The sequence below is a fragment of the Uranotaenia lowii genome, chromosome 1, assembly GCF_029784155.1.
Source record: "Uranotaenia lowii strain MFRU-FL chromosome 1, ASM2978415v1, whole genome shotgun sequence".
Lineage (NCBI taxonomy): Eukaryota > Metazoa > Arthropoda > Insecta > Diptera > Culicidae > Uranotaenia > Uranotaenia lowii.
In genome coordinates this window covers 191,021,209-191,040,361 of record NC_073691.1, presented here as the reverse complement: position 1 = coordinate 191,040,361, position 19,153 = coordinate 191,021,209, and the positions used below count along the sequence as shown (strand labels likewise).

Sequence of the window (19,153 nt, the reverse complement as noted above, 5' to 3'; positions counted from 1 at the left end):
ACCCATTTTTTTCCCCGGCTCTCGGAAGGGAAACGTCGTGGTTATAGTTTGGGGGTCTTCTTAAAGTTGAGGAGGGATCAAATTAGAGGAAAAAAGCCACCCTGTAATATGATCAAATTTGCATAATTCAAATCGGTGCGATAGGATGCGGCGGCGCGTGGCAGTAACGCGATTTGCAAGCGTCGCCTCACGGTTCATTCTTTCTCTCTCTCAATCCGGAAGCAGAGACCGTTATGCCCCTTCAGAAGAGCCCCCGGAGAAAGGCGTTTATCTTAGCTGTTGCGAGGAGCAAAGCGGAAATCTCGTCCAAACTGCCAAATTTCACCAAATGTGTTGCCTGTTGTTGTGGTTTTCGGTCAGTTAGTTAGGTTAGGGGGGACAGCCGATCGAGTCAGGTGAGAAACCGCAACATATGAAACTACGATCCCGGGTGGAACCCGGGAATGGAGGAGGGACGCATATTTTGGGCTCGCCCGACCATCGCTCAAAGGCCAGCATCCGGTGTTGCGAGGTTTTATGTCTTCTTTTATGCCCATCCACTTCCTCCCTTCGAGAAAGAGAGAGAGAGACAGTGAGACTCAGCAACCGGGATATTGACAGTTTAGTTTAGGTCGTCAGAGCCTACTGCGTGCGACGAGTGGAAGTCGGATGTAGCGTATTTTTAATGACAGTATTTTCGTTCTTGTAACCACTCACTAGCTAGGCCTACACCTAGACTCGGGCCGGATAACCTCGGGAGGTATTCGACCTCGGGTGTTTTTTCGATCTCTCTCTAAACTTCCAGACACCATTCGTCCGCCGTCTAATTGAATCAGATAGAGGTGATCCTCTGCCTCTTCTTCAATTTCTATCGATCAAAGTCTAGTAGCAGAGCTGATACCGGCAGCCGTTGCAATATGAATATTAAAAATTAAAAATTCACCAGACGCAATTTGTATTCAAACTAGAAGGCGCTCGGTTTTCGCGACGTGACCATCGCGATTTCTATGCAACCTGCAATGCGCGACACTCCACTCGCTTGCAGACAAAGAGCGTCCTCTGCGGGCGCAAAGGTCCACCACAGCGTTGATCCTTTGGCTCTTTGTGGTAGTTTTTTGTTTCGATTAAAAGAAAACAAAAAAAATAAACAGTTTTTTTTCTGTTTAGAGTGCAAATTTTCATGGTCATTCTTTGAAGCAAAAGGTCAGACGCCGCGCAAACCGCTTTGTTATTGCGGGGATTGACACACGCCGTGAATTAGCATGTCTAATATAACTAACGTGTTCACTAGCAGCAGCTGGCTTGTCGTGGGGCATTTATAACAAAAAAGACCAACGCCAAGGCAACTGTACTAAATTGTGAGCATAGTAGGCCTTGACCTGTTTGTTACACACGTGTTTACAAGATTTCTTGAAAACCATCGGATGCGTTTTATAGTCCAAACGGCATTCCCATAAGCTTTCAAATCCTTTTTTTAATTCAAACAGTTGACAAACAGAAGCCGAAAACATTTTTTTTGGAATATTGTCCTCTGGAAAGCTAGTAAGAAGAAAAAACAATAATTCAGTATTAGAATTCAAGTTCATTTGAATTCAAGTACATGAATATGTTCTTCCAACCATAGAAATATGAATATGCAACCGACCGTTCAAGTGATTTGTCTTTTTTAGATGATCATTTCGTAATTTATGGTTGTAACGCAGTTGTTGAAAAAGACCCGTTTTAGAACCGTTTTTGGCCATAAATTAAGGAAAAATTCCGTTCGAAGATCCTTTCCCAAGGATTTGCTGAGAAATTAACCGGCCCGAGGACACAAGAAACTAAGAGAATGAGCAATCGGGGAATGATAAATGTCACCCGGGCCGTGCCGTTTGTTGTTTGTTTACACTTCCCACCCACCAGAGAGATTGAGACGTCATCATTCGTTTTAGTGTGACACTTCTTTGTTTTGTCCCGAAGGGATTTCAGTCCAGTCGCACCATCAAGTCTACCATCGCTTTGTGAGCATGAGGGGGTGTTTTAAGACCGTTCGTGTTTATCGTGTAACCGTTTATCGCTCGAGGGTCGTCGAAATAATCGGAGAAAGGGTGTGAAAGTGTTTTATAGCGCTGACAACAACCACTGATTTGTTTATGATAATGGCCGCTCTCTCTTTCTTACTCTTTGTTTGTTTGCTACCCAAACAGAAGCTTTACGAGACCGCTTCTGGTGATCAGTGTTATATGTCGGTCGGAATCCTTCGAGGAAATACAAACTACACATGATGTTCGACGAAACGTGATAATATCATCTCGAAAGTGATTGAATAGAACAAACCACGAATTGAGTAAACCCTTTGTAGACGGCGATCGGTAGGTAATCGATCAATCTGTAGGCCGCCGTTTGGATCCGTCTTCCCTGCTTCTTGTGTAGTCGGAGCCAAACTACGGAAGATCACAATCGATTCGAGCGAAAGCAGGAAGCTGGGATTAAGTGGTTGGAGCCAACTCGATCACCACTAGCAAGTTTACTGGTAGCTGCTCGCTGTCGAAAGGAAGCTTACGGCGTCAGTAATGGTTCAGATAACTCAATGAATGAATTAGCGGACACCAGGGCACGGTAAAGTTAAGCGAGGGGGAGATGTGAAGGGTTTCCTCGATTCACTTTCCTGTACCCAGCGAGAGGTGCCCCGTGAGAAAGATATTAGCATAATTATGGCACCGCCAGGCTTTAATGTCTTCAATTAGCTCCCTCCCTCACTACTGATCAGTTTGTTTGAAAATGTCATTTGGTACAATGTAATTTCTACCGGATCGTCAAAAACAAGATGGGATCAAGTTTGGCACCGTTCTGATATTCCTAACGATATTTTTCGAGATCAGCTGATTGATGGCGCCAGCGAAATCCACGACCCAGAGATGACAACGGCTCACGGGAAACACATATTAAAATTAATTGGCATGGCAATGCGGCGGAGTATTAAGAGCGAGTCACCTTACCTTGCGATTTCTCACCGGAAGAAATCGTTAACGTATGCTGGGCCTGTCGATGTGACGCATACGGGGTGGAAGGGAATTCTTACTGGAGCTTCAAATCAGCCCGTTGAGGGAAGAATCTTGAGTGCCAAATCGGAAACTGCAAACCGTTCACTATACTTTACATACCTACAGTTGATGGGAGTCTTATCTCGGACGACGGCAACAGGAGACACTGACAGGAAAGTTTCTGTCGCTAAAGGGGAAATTGACACCACTTTTATGGTAATGTAACCGTGAGAAGGCGGCGACAATTTCCGCAGGAATTGGGTGATAATTGCTTTATCCACCACTATTCTTGAACTACTTGAAAAATTATGGGCGCTCAGTGAGCTTACGGGAAAGGGATTCCACCCCTAGGTTTGATTGAAAAGCATTCGGATGTGAAAGGAGTTTAACTGTGATTACATTTAAAAACGGTTTCGGAATTTGAACAGCGTCGGCCTTCAGGCAACCAAAGTAGTTACTAAACTAAGAGCTTTCCACCAAGCAAATTTGAGCAACTGAAAATAGCAGCTCACTTTTAAGACAGAATGAGGATCCCAAGTTAAATTTTCAAATTCTTTTTGTAGGATAACATTTTTAATTTTTTATGTCAAAATTTAACAAACAGAAGAAATAACAAAAATGATAAAAATGACAAGAAAGGCCAAAATTTAAAAAAAATTAAAATGAATATAAAGACCAAAATAAAAAAATAAAACAAATAACAAAAAATACAAAAATTACACAAATTACAGAAATGACAACACTGACAAAATTGTCAAAAATGATGAAAATGACAAAAATTAATCAAATTACAAAAAATAAAAAAACAAATTACAAAAAAATAATAAAATGACAAAAAATACAAAAATTTCACAAATTATAAATATTATAAAAAATACAAAACAGACAAAAATAACAAAAATAAAAAAAAATTATTCAATTACAATAGATAAACAAAAATTATAAATTACAAAAAAATTAATGAAATAACAAAATATTTTACAAATTATGAATAGTATAAAAAATACAAAAATGACAAAAATTACAAAAATGACAAAAATGATAAATAATATAAAAATGACAAAATTGACAAAAATTACAAAATTTACAAAAATAACAAAAATTGCAGAAATGACAAAAACGACAAAAAATAACAACAACGACGAAAATGACAAAAATAACAAAAATGACAAACCTGACAAAAATTACAATGATAACAAAAATGATCAAAATCATAAAAATGACAAAAATTTCAAAAATAATAAATGGACCCGAATGATAAAAAAGGTCCCTAATAAAAAAAAAACAAAAAAAAAATAATAATAATAATAAAAGTGAAAAAAATCACAAAATTGACAAAAATATAAAATGACAAAAATCACAAAAAATGCCATAAATGACAAAAAAGACAAAAATGACAAAAATGACAAAAATGACAAAAATAACAAAAACGACAAAAATCACAAAAATGACATGAATGATAAAAATGACAAAAGAGGTAAAAATGACAATAATCACAAAAATGACAAAAATGATAAAAACGATGAAATATTACAAAAATGACAAAAATGGAAAAATGACAAAAATGACAAAAATGACATACTGACAAAAATGACAAAAAAGGCAAAAATGACAAAAATGACAAAAATAAAAAAAAAGAAAAAAAACCTCTAAGATGTTCATAACGTCAAAAATTACAAAAATGAAATAATGACATGAATGACAAAACTGTGAAAAATTAACAAAAATGGCTAAAAATGTGAAAATGACAAAAATGACAAAACTAAAAAAAAAATGACAAAAATGACAAAAAAACGATAAAAATGACAAAAATAACAAGAAGGACAAGAATGGCAAAAATGACAAAAATGACAAAAATGACAAAAATTACAAAAATGGAAAAAAATGACAAAAATGATAATAATGACTATAATGACAAAAATAAAAAATGCCAAAAACGGCAAAAATCACATAAATGACAGAAATGATAAAAATGACAAAAATGACAAAAATGACAAAAATGACAAAAATGACAAAAATGACAAAAGTGACAAAAATGACCAAAATGACAAAAAATGACGAAAATGACAAAAATGATAAAAACGATAAAAATGACACAATTGACAAAAATAACACAAATGACAAAAATTACAAAAATTACAAAAATTACAATAATTACAAAATTGACTAAAATTTCAAAATTTATAAAAATAAAAAAAGCAAAAATGAAAAAATTGACAAAAATGACAATAATTGCAAAAATGACAGAAATGGACAAACATGATAAAAATGACAAACATGACAAATATAAAAAAAAACTACAAAAATGCGAGGATAACCAAAATGATAAAAAAGACAAAAATGACAAAAAACGATTAAAATGACAATCAGACAAAATGGCAATAATGATAAAAATTATAAAAAAAAATAATAAAAATGACAAAACTTACAAAAATAAAAATATCACAAAATTGACAAATTTAACAAAAATCGCAAAAATTTCAAAAATAAAATAATGACATAAATGACAAAACTGTTAAAAAATTAACAAAAATGGCTAAGAAAATAAAAATGGCAAAAATTACCTAAAAAGCCCAAACACGACAAAAATAACAAAAACGACAAAAATGACAAAAATGCCACAAGTGCCTATGTGACAAAAATTATAAAAATAAATAAGATGATAAAAATGACAAAAATCCTAAAAATAACAAAAATGATTAAAAAAAACAAAAATGAAAAAAAAATACAATAATGACCACAATGACAACAATGAGAAAAATGACAAAAATAACAAAAAGAAAAAAACGGTAAAAATGTCAAAATGACAAAAATGGCAAAAGTATAAAAATGACAAAGTGGCAAAAATGACAAAAATGACAAAAAAGACAAAAATGTCGAAAATGACAAAAATGTCAAAATTGGCAAAAAAGACAAAATTGACAAAAATGACAAAAATGACAGAAATGACAAAAAAAGACCAAAATGACAAACAATACCAAAATGACAAAATTGATAAAAATGACATAAATGATAAAAACGATAAAATATTACAAAAATTACAAAAATGGAAAAATGATAAAAACGACATAATGACAAAAATGACAAAAATTGACAAAAATGACAAAAATGACAAAAATGACAGAAATGACAAAAATTATAAAAATAACAAAAAGTGACAAAACTATTCAGAAAACAAAACAAAAATAACAAAACGGCACAAATCGTCAATGTTGTCAAAATTATCGAAATTTTCCTTATTGTAAAATCAATAAATAAAATCTAAATTTCGACATTGCTCCCAAACGGTCTGAAAGTTGCCTTGAAAAAGTTTCCAAACGGCTTCAAAAATGTCTTGAAAAGCTCTCGAAAAACTATCTCGATTTTTGTTATATTTTTTCTTTCAAAACCGTCTCAAAAAAGTCAAACAAATTTCTTCACATTTTAGTTTTCTTTAACATTGTACTATCCTATTTTTATATGTTGCAAGGGATGAATATCGCGAGAGCATTAAAATCCCAGAAAAAAAAACAAAAAAACAATTTTTTATATGTCTTTCTCAGAAAAGTCTCAAAACAGTATTCAAAAAGATAAAAAAAAATCTCAATACAAGCTTAAAACTGTTTCAAAACAGTCCCAATTTTCCCAAAACTCGATTCAAAATAGTTTTACCATGCGGGGATTTTTTTGTATGTACAGTAGTTTTTCGATTTTATCACGGTCGAAAAAAATTTCACCGTGAATATGGCGAAACCGTGAATTTGACGAAACTAAAAATTAAAGTGAAAAAAATATTTTTATCGTCTTTAATCAATAATTCATTATACTTTCAGTGGTGGAAACGTTTTGTATCAATAAATTATGATCATAAGATATAATTATCAAAGATTTTTAAACACAAAGGATCGATTTTAGTTTAAATTAATCATCTCTTTAGCAATTTTAAGATATTTTCTTGAAATAAAATTATGTAGAATATACTAGAAGTTAAAGTCTACATCTAACTAAAGTGAATAATAAAGTTTTATGGAAATTTAACAGTCGTTATCTCTTATGTCGATTTCTAAAAAAGTTCAAAGAAAAATGCATAAAAAAAAAAAATTCTTTTGCAAATTTCAAATTGCAATATTTTAATCTTCACACATTTGAATAACTAAAAAGCTTACCATTGATTTGATAAATTTGACTTTTAAAGTGTGTTTCTCGAAATTGTTTTATGGGCAGATAATGCTATGTTTTTCATATGTAGAAAAACAGAAATATTAGTCCTTTTTACACATTTTAAAGCAAAGCTTGCAGAATTTCATTTTGATCTTCCGAAATTATCCATTCAGACAATACTAAAGGCTGTCCAATCAGGATTGCGCACGCCACCCTTTCAAATAAACAAATTAAACAAAAAAATCAGAGACAAATATATTTTTTTAAAAACGCTTAAATTCACCCACACTTTTTTTTATATGATTCGCATAACCAAAAAAATTTACTTTTTTAGAGCGGTTACCCGAGCACAAATAATAACACTAGCATTAGCGTGACGTTAAAATTCTTATGTCGATTATTACAAGTGTTTTTAAAACTAAAATGGCGATTTTTACACTAAACAGCCAAAATAAGCAGTTCAATGGCATTTTCATATTATTCAATACCTATATACCATAACATAAACCATAAACAATATAATGAACAAAGACGTACTACTGTATTATCATTATTTCTTTTATAACTCTCAAAGGAGTGATTCGAAAATGATGATTTTTTGTATATTCCAGATCGTAATTCCAATGTGAGAAAAGTGTAATTGAGATTGAAAGAAAGGTGTTTTGGTTTCAGTTATGTGATAGGTACATATTAATATATGTGAGATGAGCTTAATTATTTGGGTAAAAATATTCGAAATACATGGTCATCAAACTGTAGATAAGGATTTGAAAAAAAAGTGCTTTTAAACGTGAAAAATGTATAAAGTTGTCAGTAATTTTGCTCGCAAGGGCATCGTGCCAAAGGAATCTATTTTGCCCGATTGCTATGATTGAGAGAAAATTCTTTGAAGAAAAACAAAGCAACGGCAACTGTCGAAACAAAGTGATTTATGAGCGCATTTGCTGGATTATCAAGCAACCATGAGTGGAAGCGGCAGGGCTTGCTATGATAACATTATTGTGGTACCACACTGATCTTCAAAGGCAGCACTTTGAATGAATATTGAATCCAGATACTCATTTTGGCATCTTGTCCCGGATCGGAGCGTTTCCCACAAACGGACCAATTACTGTCGAAAGAAAGCTTGTGAGTTAAAAAACGTCCGATTTTCGTCTGATTTTCCGTCCCTGCTGCTAAAAGCAGCGACGAAGGCAAAACCTTACAGTTAAAAGCGGTCCAGATTTGGAATTAATTCGGTTAGTTTTTATTGGCCGAATTGGCGAGACGCGTCGTCTAGTTTCGCAACGTTCCACCGCGGTTTCAATCATAGCAATCACATTGTTTTTTTATATGTCATACCGTGAATGCACCAATGGCCGCGCACTTTCAACTTTAATCTTTATTTCTCCAAAATTCAACAACGAAAATTTCTATGTTTCGCATTTTCGGACACCTCTGCTAAGTATCTTTCACTTGCCATACTAGCATTAAATTCATTCTGCTTTCTGAGGTCAGGAAAAAATAAAAACAAACATCGTTTTTTGACGGATGCCATTTTTTCTGTTCTCCTTAGCAAGTGAGCTAAACGGGTCGCTTTTTGTAATTCGGTTTTTTGTGTTTAATTCGAGCACCTTGGCAAACATTTTCGAACGTTATGTTATGTGTGGCTGTATAATGAATCAATTGTGAAGAAAAGTGAACAGTTTGAAGGTTCTGTTGCGGAAAAAGTGACAATTTTGTTGAGCACGGCCATTGGTACACTTGATTTTTGAATGTTTCTATTGCCGCGCACGGAAAGTGTTCTAATATTTATTAGCAGTTAAACGCAGAGAACTTTTTCGGAATTTCACAAAGGTTGCATAAGATTCACAGGCAAGTTTTCCAATCAATGTTTTCCTTCATATAACCAGCTGAAAAACACAATTTTTTTTAAACAATATCAGAAGAAACGTTTATCTAATTGAAATTGCTACAAAGTGTTGGAAATTTGAGGTTAGATAGCAATTCTAATCTGTTTAGTTTTAGTTGGTCAGTTTCCTCGTGGATTTTCAGACAGCTTGCCGAATTTGTGATGATTTATCGAAATCGGGACCGAGAACATTTAGTGGTATGAATAAGGTTTAGCAATTGCTTCGGTAGCTTTTGCTTTGCTCGAAATCAAGCAAAGCAAAAGCCCAAAGCATTTGCTTAGTTTGGTATGAATAAACATTTGCTTAGCAGATGTGTACTAAAGTCTTAGAACATAGCTTTTGCTTCGAAAAAAAAGAGCTATCCAACCAGCAGAATCTGAAATTTTCTAAAGTAAAGTGAAAGAAGACGATCAAAAAATTGAAAAGTACGGCTAAAATAGCCATGAAATCGACTGTGCGGGTGTTGGGTGTAAGAACGATCGGAAAAATTTAAGTCAATACATGCTCGTATGTTGATGTTTAAAGAAAATTGAATATTGTCAAACAAAAAATGGCCAAGCTTTTTAACATTTATCATAAGCTCTCCCACACGTTTTCGGATCGGGATAATCCGATATATAAAAAAATAGGCAATAGGCGCGCATCTTAACTTAGATGTTTTTTTTTAATCTTTGAATTATAAAAAAATCATATAAATTTGGGAGATCTGAATTATGTTTTAAATTATTACAACTCTCTTCCAACTTCAAGCCGATTGGGGCTTCTTCCACTATAGCCGGATTTTTTTAATTTGAAATATTTACTAATTGATTTGCTTTGTTTCATCTTAGACGAATCATTTCATACAACGACAGGAGTATGAAAAAAGTTGGGTTATCACTTCGACTGTTCTTTATCTATGTTGAAAATGCCTTTTGAAATTGTATTGAAGTGTAATATTGCTAATTTTATAAATTCATGACGTTGTTGAAGAATTTGTTCATTGGAAAAGTCTGCTACCAAGAATACTTAGAAAATAAAGTAATTGCTAGGAGATTTCTCGAGCGATTGCTTCAGATTTGGGCTTTATTCATACCAAACTAGCTTGTTCTAAAAGTAAAAGCTCCTGACTGAGAAAACAGCTGTCAGAAAAAACTTTATTCATATCAACCGAAGCAAGGGGCCGTTCACATACCACGTGGACAACTTAGGGGGGGGAGGGGGGTATGGAAATGTCCACGCTTGTCCATGGAGAGGGGGGTAGGGGTTTGGGTCATGTCCACGTGGACATACTTACTTTCAAAATATTTTCTAAAGGTGAATGTTTAAATCAAAATCTTAAATTGGCACACATTTCCAGTTTAAGTTTAAACAATAAGTAGCTACTTGAAAGCAAGTGATAAATATGATAAGTAAGAAATTTAAAATTTTTAATTTTTTTTATGTCAGGAAATTGTTATTCCTTTTTACAAAATCAGCCATTTCTATAACAGAAAGGAAAACAGTGGTGTTTTATAGCTGTCAAATTATAGGCATTTAAAATAAAAACTTTTTCAAATATGTCCACGTGGACATCCGGGGAGGGGGGTAGGGGTTAGCCAAATGTCCACGCTTGTCCACGGAGGGGGAGGAGGGGGTCAAAAATCTCATTTTCCTGTCCACGTGGTATCTGAACGGCCCCCAATTGCTTTCTGCGACTGCTCGAATGCTCGATTTAGTTTAGCAAAAGCAATTGCTAGGGTTTTTTTCATACCACCTATTGTTCCAAAACGTCTTCCGGCAAAATAATGCTTTTTAAAAATGGCGTCTCATACTAGTTTTGCACCAGAGTAGTTTCACAAAACAATGGAGACAAATCGATGTTTGATGTGTGAATCTGGAAAATCTTTACCTGAGAATATTCGCAATGAGCCTGAGAGCCATGTAAACAGCATTTTAAACTGTTTGGATAGCTTATTCACTGTTTAAATCAAATTAAGAAGTGCGAGGCCATTGGTACACTTGTGAGCGGCGATTGGAACAAGCAACATCAGCGTGCGCGGCCATTGGTACACCAACACTTTTTACAAATTCGCATTTTTTGTGACGTTACAATGAAAAATCTCCCGCTTTTAAATTTTTCCCTTACTACGTGTCGGTGCTTTTCTTTTCAGAATGGCACAAAAAACGATTTTTGTACGGCACATAGAACATTAATCATTGCTTAAATGATTGGTGCCTTCACGGTAAATTTGTTCCAAGTAAGCATCGGTAAACCAATCCTGATTCTTCGAGGTAATGCGAGGGCGTTAGCCTGCCGAAAAATGTTTTGTTTCAATGATATTTTATGTTTTTATAAATTATTTTTATATCTGGGATCTGACCATTTTTAGTCTGGAATCGGACTGAATTTGGTCTAGAAATCCGGACCAAATTTGGTCTGGGAATCCGGATCAATTGTTCTGATTTGACAATTTGTTTTTGGTATCGCGTTTCGTCGTCAGGAAACTTGTGTCACCAGAGAACTGAATTGGTCCGAATTTGGTCGGTTTTCTAGTCTGTTTTCGGACCGATTCACGGGTTGAACGGACCAAAACCCGACCGATTTTTGGTTCGATTTTTCGATCCGAGGTGTTGCTCTTGATTATCAGTTGTACCTCGTGTATCATCCAATGAAAGATGGGTGTAGTCACCCTACCACCCCTATACTATGCTAATAAAATTCTTAATTTTTCATGTACTTACAAAAAGATTACATGTTGTTAGGAGTCTTTGTTCCGTATTTTTTGAGCCTCAAGTGGGCAGTGGTGTTAACCTTCCACATTTTGTCTGGATCTTCCCGATATTTAGGACTTCAGCCTGACATTTTTTCAGGTTTCCTGACTTCCAGACTCTGACATTTCTTGTTATAGAATACTATGAAAATTCAAAATGGTAATGGTGTAATATGGCAGGAAATGATTAGAATTTATTTATTATGAATTCAGAAGTGATTGAAAAATAATAATACTGGGGAATGCTTCGAAGATTTATGTCAAATTGAGAGTCAGGCAGAGTATACTTACAGTCTCAGGTATAAATAGTGTCAGATACATACGATCTGCAATATTGAGATCTGGCAACCAAAAAAAAGGTCACCACCTTCAACAGTTCGCTATCCAGACTTTTCCAGAAACTTTTTCAAAATCTTCAAGACTTTTTCGAAAACAGTTGACAACCCTGCAAGTGAGGTTGCTTTGAACCAAAAAAAAAGTGTTTGAAATTTAGAGTGTACCTGCAAGAGTGATTGTAATTTTGTCATGTAACCTAACCGCTATTTGTTGAGCTAAATTTTTTTTTCATCGTACTTCCGTTGATTTTCAACTAATTTGAAATTTTTTTTGTAGCTTTCTGGAGAACAATATTCCCCGCAATTTGAACCTCAAATGGTCAAAATCGGTCCACTCAGTGGACCAGCTAAGCTCAGCTCAGTGGAAACTTTGACTCAACGGAATTATTTTGTGATACACATACAAAACACTGGTTGTGTGTGACAAAAAAAAAATCCAGACGGTTTCAACCTTACTGGACGGGTCAACTTAGTTCAACTATGCTAAAATGGCAAGGAATATTATCCTTCGAAGAGCGATAATTTGTTTTTCAAAAAAAGGGTATTTAGTACAGTAACGTACTAGGAAGCTATCATTTGCCGTCGCTATCTTGCGATGACCATCATCTGTCGTCGCGCATCGGAGGCGGAAGATCAGCCTCGCTCGTATGGTCAATTACATCGAGATCCACCTCTTCCCTTGTTCATCCCGGCGACCAGATGGGAACGAGATCCAACGCCGCTCCAAGGTTACGCTACGTTCGCTTTTCTGTGAAATCATCATCATAGAGCAGCAGAGTTGAATATCGGAAGAAAAAAAAACACGCGTTATCATTTCCCTTCCCGCAAACCGGCCCGCAGCCTATGAACCGAAAACGGCGAGTTGCACATTTATTTGTAGGTTATGTCCACGACGGGGCAACTTCATTCATGCATTTCCAGCAGCTGCAACGATCGGAGGCGGCCACACGATATTCATTCATCATCAGCCCGAGTTTCATTCATTTAGAGAGAAAAAAAATCGCGCTCACACAGCCCCTCTTCGGTCGTTATCATGCGCTGGAAATCGCCATCAACCATACACGTATATGAACATTTGTATAATGTGTACTACACTGGTATTCTGCACATTACGTGCCAAATAACAGCTTAGCGAGCGAGATCAAAACTTGGGGCTTGGGGACTTTTGAATAATCGAAATCCACCGCATCATTATCATCATCATCATCATCATCATAGCGATACTGTTTATTGTTGTTTGTGTGCGGGTTGGTTTCAGCTTCTTCTTTTTTCACCATTGTGATTGTCAACATCGCAATGATACTTTGAAATTGGACAGCTCCAGCAGCGTCTGGAAAAGTTGGATCAAAACGATCAAAGTAGACCTGAAATTTAGGAAACTTCAGACGCTTTTCCAAATTGGTTTTCTAGACCAGTTAATTGTTTGGAATTCCCGGCACCTCAAAATCTAGGTTGAGGAATTTTTGTAAGTCTTCGGAAGTAAAACGAACACGAATATAACGAAATTAAACAGTGTTATAAAAAACGGAAATTGTAAACTCATCGGAGTTTAAAAGAATACAAAATTATCTCTACGAAGTAAGAAAAAAATTGTTAACTGTACGGAGTATAAACGGATACCGTCTCTGTAACTGGACCATATAGTAGGAGCTAGTCGATGAGGAGGCAGCTCGACAAGTAGACCAAGAAGAAGAAGAACAGTTCCGAATCTTGGCAACCGCGTTTTACAATCGGAATCCTAGCCCGACTTCGTATGAAAATTGCATCAATGAGCCGGGTGCTTTTCAACACCTTCCACTGTTGGGCGGTTGTGTGGGTGGTTTTCTGTTGCAGAAGCGACTTCAGGTGACCAAAAATTTCGCTCTTGCCGCCAGGTACTAAGTAGCCCGGTCCGTTGATTCCGATTCCGATTCGGCGCCACCAACAATGTTGGGTTTTTTTTTTAAATTTTTTTTCTTTCCTCAGCGCTTTGTTTTTGTTTTGGTCGGTTTCGCCGAACCGATGGCGTGGCGTGGCGTGGTAGCCTACCCGGTCAAGCCTGGAGCAACAACAGCGTGTTGGTATTCTTTTTCGTCAGCAATGCAGACCTACTTGTTCGGCGAACCGTGCCGAAAGTGGTTCCGAGCGAACTCTTGGGGAACTGCTAACTTGCAGACAAACATGTTGTACATACGACGAGACTTACCAACCAACATGGCGCGCTGTTATTGTTGTGTGTAGAGAATGCGTCACCGTCCACTGCCGGTCGTCGGTAGATTTCTCCACTGTAGCCGTAGTTCTCGGACAATGACAACGGTTTACAGCTGCTTGCTGTTTGGTGGATGTCACTTTGGCCGAAGAGGATCCGCACCGCTACTAGAATTGCTTTGATTTGCTTCAATTGTCCTTTACTTTTGCTTTTTTTTGCTTCTTCGGCGGTCTTCTTTGACATTTATTTTTGCTGGAAGCAACGGAATCTAAGGAGGCGGGGTTGTTCAACAAGTAGCATATAAGAAATGTTGTGCACCCAAAGGGTTTCCCGAAATCAAATCAACAATCATATCGACACAAGGGCTGCTACCTAGAAGATGACAGGCAATCCTTGGAATGTTTCCCCTCATCAAGCTGCAACTCGCTTCTCTCGATGCGTACCTTACGTTTGACGAAGGGTTCCGCATAATTCCATTACTTGACAGGGCTCGTTATTAAAATGATTTTACCCATCAAGAGCAAATTGTTGCACAAATATGTAGGTAGCAGGCCCTCGGAACACAAAGGGGACAAAAGGTAGCAACTGCAAGTAAATTTTGCTCGGGAAACCGGTCCCCGCACGTGTTTCTTTTATCTTGCAAATTTAGTTGGTTACCCTTTAAGATTTACGGAAAAAAAATCTTCTAAAAATGGCCGCTCCAAGTTGTTGGAGCGCCATTTTTGAATAAAACTAAATTTGTTTTTCAATCTTTGGTATCAGTAGAGTTAAAAATTTCGTCGAATAGGCATTTTCTTTATACAATCAAATGCCTACTCTGATGGCTATCTTGGTTGAAAACAAAACAAAAGCAGCAATTTGCGATTTAACATCCTTTGGAAACTGAATCTAAACTTTACACTAATTTTTAAAATTTTAAATCTTAAGATTTCAAGAAAAGATCTTTGAACAGACACCAGGTTAAAAATTGAAGCTTCTTAAAACCCTTCTGATGTTTTGAAAACAATAGAGTGCACTGAAAAAATGTCTGACTAACGATTTAGTTGAAAAAGCGCGTGAATTCCGCAAACAGGTTTCGTTTATCAATTTGAAAGCTGTTGATCAATTTAACGCCCAAACAAGCGACCTTACTTTTGTCGCCGATCGCGATGCAGTTTTACAATTGCAATCGACAATCGCGCTGAGCAACCTTTCCATTTCGCACCTCTGATTTCCGCCGGAGAACCGTAAAATTTATGACCTGACCTTAACCTCGTTTGCGGTGTCTTCTTCACAATTCAGATTGCGTAACTTCGCCGTCACACATTGCGATTTTTGCAGTGATATTTGCTGGTGCGACGTTCGCACGTGCACCTGTCGTGTATGTGTGCGTGTATTCGACCTCCGTCGCCAATGTTATCGCGCTATCGCGGAGGTGTGATAAACCTCGGGGCGAAAGAAAATGACCAAAACCGGTGACCTCCAAAGCCGAAATGTGATGAAAAATTACGCTAAACTATTTTATGAAAGTAAAAGAAACAAACCCAAACAACATTAGCAGAAAAAAAAACACAGAAACAAAAAGAATCTATATCATCAACCATCCATCGGTCACGCTACGGAGAGTCGGAAAACGAAATCTTTCGCGCAAGGTGCAGTTTTTCCTTTTTTTTTCTTGGCGGCTACTGTCGAAAAAACAAAAAGAAACAGCGAAAATAGAGACCATTGTCTTGGGTGTTCCACCGTCGAGCTTTTTCTAAAGCCATCAAAAGCGAAAATGTGTAACATTGAACTATGAAATTTTAAACTGTACCGACACCGTAAATAAAAATAAAACAATAACAGAGACAGAAAAAAAAACACTACAACTAGAGACCCCAGGTCCGAGCAATTGCTCCAATCTTAACCTACAAAATTAATTATCATAAATTATGACAGATGGACTCGGTACTCGGCTAGAGACTCCGATGGGTGGATGATTTTATATGGAAGAAATTTGGCAACACCTGAATCGTAGAAGCGAGGACGCGCACCGGCAACACTTCACGCTCGCTCGACTCGATTCGGACGGCACAGGGCAGGGTGTTGGTTGAGAGAGCTAATTTTTCCTTACTTGGTCCACAGACATTTTGTAGGCACTTTTCAAGTGCAGTCATGAGACCTGCTCTAGTACGAGTTTTGATTAAACAAAATAACAAAACAAAACATTAATCTGGTCCGCTGGGTCCGGCCGGATGCATGTGCGCGTGTTCAGTTAATACCCCAAAACGGAACCCATACCCTCCAAAGAAATAATAGATCACAACAAATCGCCCTAGGAGAATCAAAACAAACACCAAAATTGACGTTGTTTCTTGGTCAAAAGTGCATTTCCTTAAGCCAATGCATTCTCACAAGTTCAGTTTTGACGTTTGGACAAAAAATCACGGGCATGGCTCGTGGTTAAGGATTAGTACTCGAAATAGAGGAAAATTATGAGACAGATTCGTGAAAAATGATTTGCGGTTTATGCGAAACCACGAGTCAGACTCGTGTTAGATTTTTGGGTCAAAAACAGAAATCACGAGCCAGACTTGTGGTAAAAAATTTGTATCGTCAAATGACTTTTCTTGTTTTTTATGCAAAAACAATCGAACCCCTAAGAACACCAAAAATACAGCTCACAGCTTTTCCGAAAATTCACGGTCGAGTTGAGTCAAAACAAAGAATCGATGGACTGACCTAACGGAGGGTACTGCGTGTGGGTCTGCCATGGGTCCAAAGTCACCGACACACAGTTGCTGCACGCGAAATTCCCCTGTTCAAAGTTGTCCATTGTCGAATCAAAACAGAACGATGACGTTTGAGTTCATTAAAAAAGTAATAGAAAAAAATCTGTTGAAGCGTTTCGAACAGGGAAAAACTTTATGTGCATGTGTTCGTTCTTTCGGTCCGTTCGCTCGCGTTGTATGGTGATTCAGTTATGGTTGGGTTATGGGTTCGGGTCCGGTTTTTCGTTGACCTCCCCTAGAACGTAATTCTGAATGAAGTTCATTTGATTGGAAGTTTTCGGACCAACAACGATCGAACCGAAATCAATTTTTTTCCGTTTTCTATGTTTCGTGTTTGAAATTATCATTAAAGGTCTCCTCTCTCGGGACTGAATCGAGCTTGGGTCGGACCGGGGCCAAAACGCAATGAAACAGCAGATTCTGTCGGACAAATAGTTTTTTAATAGTAGCCTTCCGTGTGTAGTTTGGGTTTGGTGCGTGGTGGAATACACAACATTGAAACAAAGCTTCGGAAGAGTTGAGCGATGGAGAAGGAGAAAAAACGGCGCAGACTTTTTAACGGCAGAGTTTGGATTGCATAGAGTGGGTGGCAGTATTTTGGACACGCCAATTACGAGCCACGCCAACGGGAATTTTTCGACAGAGGTTTTGATAAATCGCAGTAGGTTTGGACCTACAGCTTTCGTAGTTGAAGATAACGTTTGTTTATAAACAAGGATTTTAAAAGTTATCAAGTAGGCGATATATAAAGTTTTCAACTTTTGTATGAATGAAGTGATTTTCACAATGAAAACACATTTAACATCCTGCGTCCTACTAGTTAGATTTTGAAATCATTATGTTTCTGCCAGCATCATTCTAAGTTGCGCTTTAAGCTGGCCCTCGCGCTGCTAATATCTCAAAATTATACGCCTTGAAATGGCGGCACTCTTGAAACAACCGTCCATTCATCGCGGCGCCCGCCGTGGTCTTCGGAACCTTTTGATTCGACGATCGATCGCTTTCGGAAACCGACCCTCACGAATCTAATAATACCGATAATTACAAGCTAAAGAGGTCCGGTGGTATCTCCCGGATTGGTTTCCCTGAGAGTAGTTTTAATGAAATAAATAAAAAAATCCAAAAGACTTACCGCTGTTGCTGTTGTTGGAATTGCTGGCAGCACTGCCGCCACCGGCTGACGGTGTTGTCGCATTATTGGTGCTGCCGCCGCCAAAGCTCTGCTGGTCCTGCTGTTGCTGGCTGCTACTTAGCCGCTGCAAGGCACTGTTGTACTCGCTCAGTTCACTGACTCCTCCACTGCTGGCCGCTCCGGTCGATCCGCAATCATAGAGGCTGCTGGTCACTGCCGATGCCGCCACACTCGTGTCCAGCAGGGCTTTCTCGCAATCTGTAGGGTAGACGAAAGGAAAAAACATAAGTGATTGGTTGGTTTATTAGAGAGGAATCTGTCGGCATGGTTCCCCCGTCAATTGATTCAATTTCCAGTGATTTCGGAAAATTTGGTTCCTTCTGTCGTCAACAAAGGGGCAATCCGATTTCCTCCAGTCCGTTACCCGTATATTTTATGTTGCTGCTGCGACTGTTAAATCGATGTGGGAGTACTTGATTCAATTTGAACGGACAAACACCCCGAGACGCGCCCTCTCGTCGAACGTCAGAATGGCAGAGTCGTTTCGTCTGCGTACGTCAAGTGTCATCTGATTGAATTGGTTAACCTCGTTACCCTACGGCTTCTTCACGAGGACAGTTCGGTTGTCGTGAGAAAGTTTATATTGGATTGAAGTATGATTTAACAAAAGCAAAATTGATTTTTAAAGATCATTTCTTATCATTAAAGTTTATGGTGGCTCTTTAGTTGATATTTCACGAAAAAAAAATCGTATTTTTAGACACCATTAAGTGTGGAGAAATAGCCTGGTATTTTGGTACCAGAACCCGGAAAGGAGCGAGTCCCGCAAACGAACTGATTACTGTCAGTCAAAAGATTTCTGGCAGACTGTTCAATCTGGATTAATCAAAGCAATCATATTTTTTGCAGTTATCACTGCTCAAAAAATGGTTTACAAGTTTGGTACTTCGAAAGCGATTGAATTATAAAACCTTTCAAGGTG

At 37.2% G+C, this 19,153-nt stretch overlaps 1 protein-coding gene across 4 annotated transcripts in view; it reads right to left on the bottom strand.

Annotated features, from left to right (window-relative positions):
- The window catches only part of LOC129741324 (ETS-like protein pointed), a 262,248-nt gene that overhangs the window by 30,655 nt on the left and 212,440 nt on the right, over positions 1 to 19,153 (bottom strand). For all 4 annotated transcript variants that reach the window (XM_055733047.1, XM_055733051.1, XM_055733062.1 and 1 more), the window contains one exon: positions 18,172 to 18,429. In XM_055733047.1, the coding sequence (XP_055589022.1) occupies positions 18,172 to 18,429 (258 nt within the window). The remainder of the gene's footprint in view (positions 1 to 18,171; positions 18,430 to 19,153) is intronic.